Consider the following 6,197-nt stretch of genomic DNA (forward strand, 5'->3'; position numbering starts at 1 on the left):
GTTAAGTCATTGTTCATAATTTTCTTTAAGGAGTTGCTTTTGCTGCTGGTTTTACGTTTTACTTTCGGACAGTTGTTATGATATGTAACCATGGCAACAAGGTATTGTTTTTACAGCTGGGAGCAGCTGATAAGCATCTTAAAAGCTCATATAATATCTGAACTATGACCCCCAAATCCCAGAGCAGCTGAAAAAGAGGCTTCAAGGATTCAATGCAGGACCAAACAGGAAGTTCAGATCATCATAATGGATCATCCTCAACAACTCTTTGAATTTACTTGGATGATATGAGTTATAAAACATTTAATTTTCCTTCAGGATAAATCTCTCTTTTTTTATTGAGTAAAACAATATCCTAAGCTTTGAATGTCTCACTGAGGATTGAATGGTTTAAATCAAATCATATCCATGTGTTGGCATGGCCTATTCAAAGTCCAAACCTAAATCTAATTGAGTTACAGGACAAGACTTTGAAATTGTAATGATGCTTTATGAAATAATTCTCATTTTATTTTCTTACTTTTATGAATAATTCTTATTTTACAAAAGAAAAATGGTGCAAAACATTTCAGTCTCTAAATGTGAAAATGGTTTGGATAAATATTCCTGATTTTTCAGAAAAAAATCCAAATGAATACATAAAGTTTATGAGTGAATTGTGATCAGTTATTTTTCTTTCCCTTCACACTTTGTTTTTTCCCCCATATAAAATGTTAAGACAATGTATTAAGTTTTGTGGCTATAAATGTAATCAACTGGTAAAAATGTAAAAATTTCTGAATTCTTTTGCAAGGCAATTCAAGCATGTTTTTGGAATAGCAATTTTTTTTAGCAACATTCTAAATATTTCTATTAAATCTGAACAAAACTACAATAACTCCTTTTTTTCCCAGAATCCTCCATGACTAACAGCTCAGAGGTGGAGACTCTGGCCATCCAGCCCCACAAGCTACTGATCCTGGATGCTAGGTCGTACGCAGCGGCAGTGGCTAACAGGGCCAAGGGGGGAGGCTGCGAGTGCCCAGGTAGGCTTTGTGTCTCGGTTTAAGGTTTCAAGCAGATTTAGGTCAATGCATGCTGCAGAATCAGAAGTTCACTTAGCCACAAATGCGATTGTTCTTTGTGCTAAAATTAAACGGGTTTTTGTCTGTATTTCTTTTCTTTTTTTTCCCCCAGAGTACTATCCCAACTGTGAGGTTGTGTTCATGGGAATGGCCAACATTCACTCCATCCGCAAGAGTTTCCAGTCACTACGTTTCCTCTGCACTCAGATGCCTGACCCAGCCAAGTATGTTTTTTTTTTGTTTGTTTTTTTTTTACTTCTTCTTCCCTTTATGTTTAATTACAGTTCCCTCCAGCAGTGCTTTCAGACTCCTCTAGACACAACATTATGACCATACAGGCTGAGATTACAACTGCAGCACAGCTTTGCCTGCTGGAGGTACCTAGTAATCACTGTTGTGTTATGGCCTAGCTCAGACATCTGTGCCTGATTTAGAGCCTGGCTCCAGCCCAGATAGAGGATCCATTTCCATTTGAACTCTCCAAGTTAACTCCAGGTTGATGTGTAATTAAACTGCACTGCTGCAGGAGAAGGTTGTAGAATCCAGTCATGAGGTTAGAAATGTCCTCACAGTCAGGGTTATTCTAGATGTACCAGAATAGATGTGCTTTATTTTGGGGAAAGTAAAGGACTCGAACTTATATGTATTTGTGTTTGTATGGTTCTGAATAATTATATTCTGTAAAGGTCCACAGAATTAAGCAGAGGGATGCACTAATCCACTGTTTTCACTTCCGATACCGATACTGATATCTGAGGTTTAGAATTGGCTGATCCCAAACAAAAAAACAGTGCTGAACTTTTCTTTTCTTAAACACAGACATAAATGTACTGAATTATAAATATACATGGTAAACATGTAAAAACAACTTTAATTTGTTCAGTCAGTGGAATTAGGAGTCGAAGTGAAATAAATAAAGAAACTGAAAATGACAAAAACAATAGGTTAACTATGTTGGTCAGACGTGTAAAATAAATTGCAACAAATCTTTCAAATGGTTCAGAAAGTGCAATTAGGAATTCTAAATATAATACAAATAATAAAGCATGCTCAGAGCATAGAGTTGGACTCAATAGATCTGCCCTTGTCATCAATACCAAATCTAGATTTTTTTTCAGTATCAGATATTAATATCTAATTAAACACTGAAGAACATATTTAAAAAGCCTTATAGTTTTAAATCTAAATCCAGAATCTGTGCTTAATTTTTTCTTTTGAACACTAAATCTCCAGCTCTGGATTTAAATCAAAAACATTGTAAAATTAAAACGTGAAAACTCTTTATTTTTTTTTCTATGAAATTTGCTGTTTGTTTTACTTTTCATTAGTTGGCCTTTTAAAACGCCTGATTTGAGGAATGAATTGTACTGATCTGTGCTCTCTGACTGTCCTTGAGAGATTAAAGCGGTTGCTCAAAGTTTTTCTCCTTTGCCGTCTCCCCAGCTGGCTGTCTGCACTGGAGAGCACCAAGTGGCTGCAGCACCTGTCTCTGCTGCTGAAGGCGGCCCTGCTGGTGGTCAATGCGGTGGACAGAGACCACCGGCCCGTCCTGGTGCATTGCTCCGATGGCTGGGACCGCACACCGCAGATTGTTGCTCTGTCCAAGCTGCTCTTGGACCCGTACTATCGCACCATCGAGGTACTGATGCTCCCATTTCCTTTAAACTTCTACAACTATTTGAAGTAGGAAGTTACAGATGAACAGTAGTGATGTGCTGACCATCACTTTATGACAGATTACCTAGTTTTTCTAAAACTCTGACCTGCCCATTTTAGGCTGTTCAGATTTTCCTTTATGAACAAAAACATCAACGATGTCAGAACAACAAAGTGAGTTCAGTTTGAGTTTCTGCCAGGATCTGGTGTCAGATTCTGGTCATCAGCTGGTTTTATTTTTACAGGTAATACCTTGAATACTACACAAGTCTGGACTGAATCATTCACAATCACACATGCACACACACAGCAGCAGTAGGTTTATTTGTGTTCTGTTATATCGTTAAATCAACAGAACATCCTCCGTTCTTTTTATGGGTTATCTGCAGCAACATGTCTCAGCAGTGGTGTTGAACGTGGTGCGTTTGTCTGATCTTTTTGTTGATAACTTTACTATGTTTAAAACAATCTGTGTTAGCTTTGCAGAAATTCTACTGAGACTAAATTTAGTGAGATTTTTAGATTTTGTTATATATTTCTGCAGCTTGCTCAGTGCGGCCCTGAGGCTGTTTGTGCGGCCCCCAAACTGCTGCTCAAGAATGATTAAAAATAAAAATGTCGCCAATGTCAAGGTGTGGAAATACAAAGTCACATTTTTTTAAGTCATATTTGATATATATAATCATTTTTATAGCAACTGAAGGTAACATAATTACTTGATTGTGCTATAAAGAGGCACTATGCACCTGGAAAATATATAATATGGCCCCTTTGAATGAGATTTATCAATTATTTATTGGTGAGAGCTGGTTTAAGGAGCATTTATGAATTAGACTAAAAGGACCTTCACTGTGCCTTTGGTGGACAGACATAAATCAGTAATGCTGTATAAAAATGGAAGAATTTAACTTATTTCAACTTCTGTAAGCTAAAATGCTCACTTTGGCAGAATTTTCCATCCAAAATGCAACTTATGACACAGAAAGGGTCAGTTTTTTGTTTTTTTTTCTAGTTGTTTCCTACCAGTGAAAAGGTGTGATGCGTTTGCACAGGGCTTCCAGGTTTTGGTGGAAACGGAATGGCTGGACTTTGGCCATAAGTTTGCAGACCGCTGTGGTCACGGGGAGAACTCTGAGGATCTGAACGAGCGCTGCCCCGTCTTCCTGCAGTGGCTGGACTGCGTTCATCAGCTGCAGAGGCAGTTCCCATGCTCCTTCGAGTTCAACGAGGCCTTCCTGGTACGAGCTCCTCTGCTAGTTCATATTGTTTCCACCACTTCTGAATGTCTTCCTGTCTAGAAGTGAGGATGGTTTTCCTCTAATCACCACACATCTCAGTTCCCTTCAGGGAGTGTTAATAACACTAAGAGAACTTCTTTTGATCTGTACACTTGCGATGGATTGTTTACAAGCCTGTGCATGTCAGCATGTGTGTGTGTGTGTGTGTGTGTACGTGCAGGTGAAGCTGGTGCAGCACACCTACTCCTGTCTGTTCGGCACCTTCCTGTGCAACAGCGGCAAGGAGAGGGAGGACCGACACGTTCAGGAGAGAACCTGCTCTGTGTGGTCGCTGCTGCGGCCAGCCAACCGCACGCTGAGGAACATGCTGTACTCCTCCCACTCTGAAACCGTACGTCTCACCCGCTCATCTCCCCCAGGGGCCGGGGCCTCGGCGCTCTGCGTGTTTTCACCCTGCATCTCTAGAGGCCTCTTTCAGTCCATTTCACTCACAGGAACGTTGATTAAAGCCCAACAAGACGACTCATGAGAAACGTCTTAACTGTGGAGTCCGGAAACAGACGGGATGAAACCATAGTCTTGACTTTCACAGCGTTCTACATTTATCGCTAATTGTTCTGCTTTCAAACTTGATTTAAAGTCTGTTTTCCAGCCTTCCTAGTGTTGCATTGTTGTGGTTGCTGTTATTGTAGGCAGTGAAATTCCCCCTTTAGCAAATTTGAAAACAATATTCTGACAACGCAGATGTGCTTGTCACATCTTGTTCAGACTTCCATCTGAAGGCTCCCATGCGCTCAGGCTTACTGTCCGCTCACAGTTGAGATTTCTGCATACGTTTCTCGTGACGGATTCTTTCATTTCATTTCCTAGTGGGTACCAGTAAGACTGGTACCCACCTAGCCCCATTTCTTTTCTTTCATGGCTAAAGTTTATATTTATGGCCCAGACCTGTCCCAACAATCTTATTGGGTCAGATCAGAATTATTTGCTTAATCGTTGGGTCAGGCTTGTGTGGCGCGTTTAATGAGCCTGAAATACACAGAGAGAACCGAATGAAAATGCATGATATAAATCTACTTACTACAGTGTTGATAGTTGGACCTGTTGAGGAAATGAAGTAAGTAGGATGCAGAAGTTAATCAGACTGTAACAAGCGCAGCGCACAGCCTGCATGCGCGGCTCCACCCTGCTCTGTTGCTGCAGCAGCAGCAGAGATGTGATCTGTTCAGTCACACATCCCAGACGTGTGATTTGTACCCGACTCACACTGCGGTTACAACAAGCGACATGATGGAGCGGGAAGATGTTAAACTAAAGCTAAATATGGGAGAAGTTACACTTCTCACTTCAATAAAAGCAATAAAATCAGAATTAAAAGAATATGTCAAGTTTACTTTTGGTTCAGGCCTCTAGTTGAAGTTAATTAGATTGGACTCTTACACAACGCCTTGGGTGGGTCGGATTTTTCAGGCCTGATCTAAACTCTAACCAGGTCAGCCGTCACACACCTATGAGTGTGGCACAAAGAGCAGCAGTTGCTCTTTGTGCCACACTGGTTACGCTGACTCAACATTTTCAGGTTGGTGTCGCATACAAAACAGTTGGCTCTGAACACCGTTTCCCACCAAGTAGTTTACTTTGCGACAACGTGTACTTTGGTGTAAAAACGGACCTTTTGCCGACCTCAGCTGAATGAGGTACACCTGAGACTTTTAAGACTTCTGCTTTTATATCCCACTGATCCCATGTGCTGGGTTTGTTCTGCTCGCAGGTTCTCCACCCAGTTTGTCATGTGCGGAACCTGATGCTGTGGACCGCAGTTTACCTGCCCAGCTCCTCCCCCACCACTCCCTCCGACGACTCCTGTGCTCCCTACCCTGTGCCCGGTGCCAACCCGGAGGATGCGCCCCTGGGCAGGTGAGCCTGGCGCGTTGGCACCCGACCCCCCCACTTCCTGCTTCATGTAAGATAAACACAAACCGAGGACTCCCAACAGCCAGAGGGTCCCGGCCTAACAACCCTTCTGCTTCTTGACGTTGCTTTTACCAGACCTCACAGCAGCTTTATGTCGCCCAGCAGTCATGCAGTGCCTTGCAAAGGTTCCTCTGAAACTGCATTTAAAATGTTGCAGTTTTTTTTTTTTTTTTTTTTTTTTTTTTTTTTTTTTTAAAAAAAATTTTTAAAAAATTTTTTTTTAAATGTTTTCCCCAAAAAAAAGGCTGCGCCGGGGGGGGGCCCC

General features: G+C 41.3%; 1 protein-coding gene across 6 annotated transcripts in view; it reads left to right on the forward strand.

Moving 5' to 3' along the window:
* mtmr3 (myotubularin related protein 3) overlaps window positions 1-6,197 on the forward strand; it is a 41,156-nt gene that overhangs the window by 22,690 nt on the left and 12,269 nt on the right. For all 6 annotated transcript variants that reach the window (XM_015019044.1, XM_015019041.1, XM_015019043.1 and 3 more), the window contains 6 exons: window positions 894-1,025; window positions 1,177-1,288; window positions 2,508-2,703; window positions 3,773-3,958; window positions 4,179-4,349; window positions 5,730-5,875. In XM_015019044.1, the coding sequence (XP_014874530.1) occupies window positions 894-1,025; window positions 1,177-1,288; window positions 2,508-2,703; window positions 3,773-3,958; window positions 4,179-4,349; window positions 5,730-5,875 (943 nt within the window). The remainder of the gene's footprint in view (window positions 1-893; window positions 1,026-1,176; window positions 1,289-2,507; window positions 2,704-3,772; window positions 3,959-4,178; window positions 4,350-5,729; window positions 5,876-6,197) is intronic.

Source organism: Poecilia latipinna, unplaced genomic scaffold, assembly GCF_001443285.1.
Source record: "Poecilia latipinna isolate Pla-1442-1.1 unplaced genomic scaffold, P_latipinna-1.0 Scaffold2360, whole genome shotgun sequence".
Lineage (NCBI taxonomy): Eukaryota > Metazoa > Chordata > Actinopteri > Cyprinodontiformes > Poeciliidae > Poecilia > Poecilia latipinna.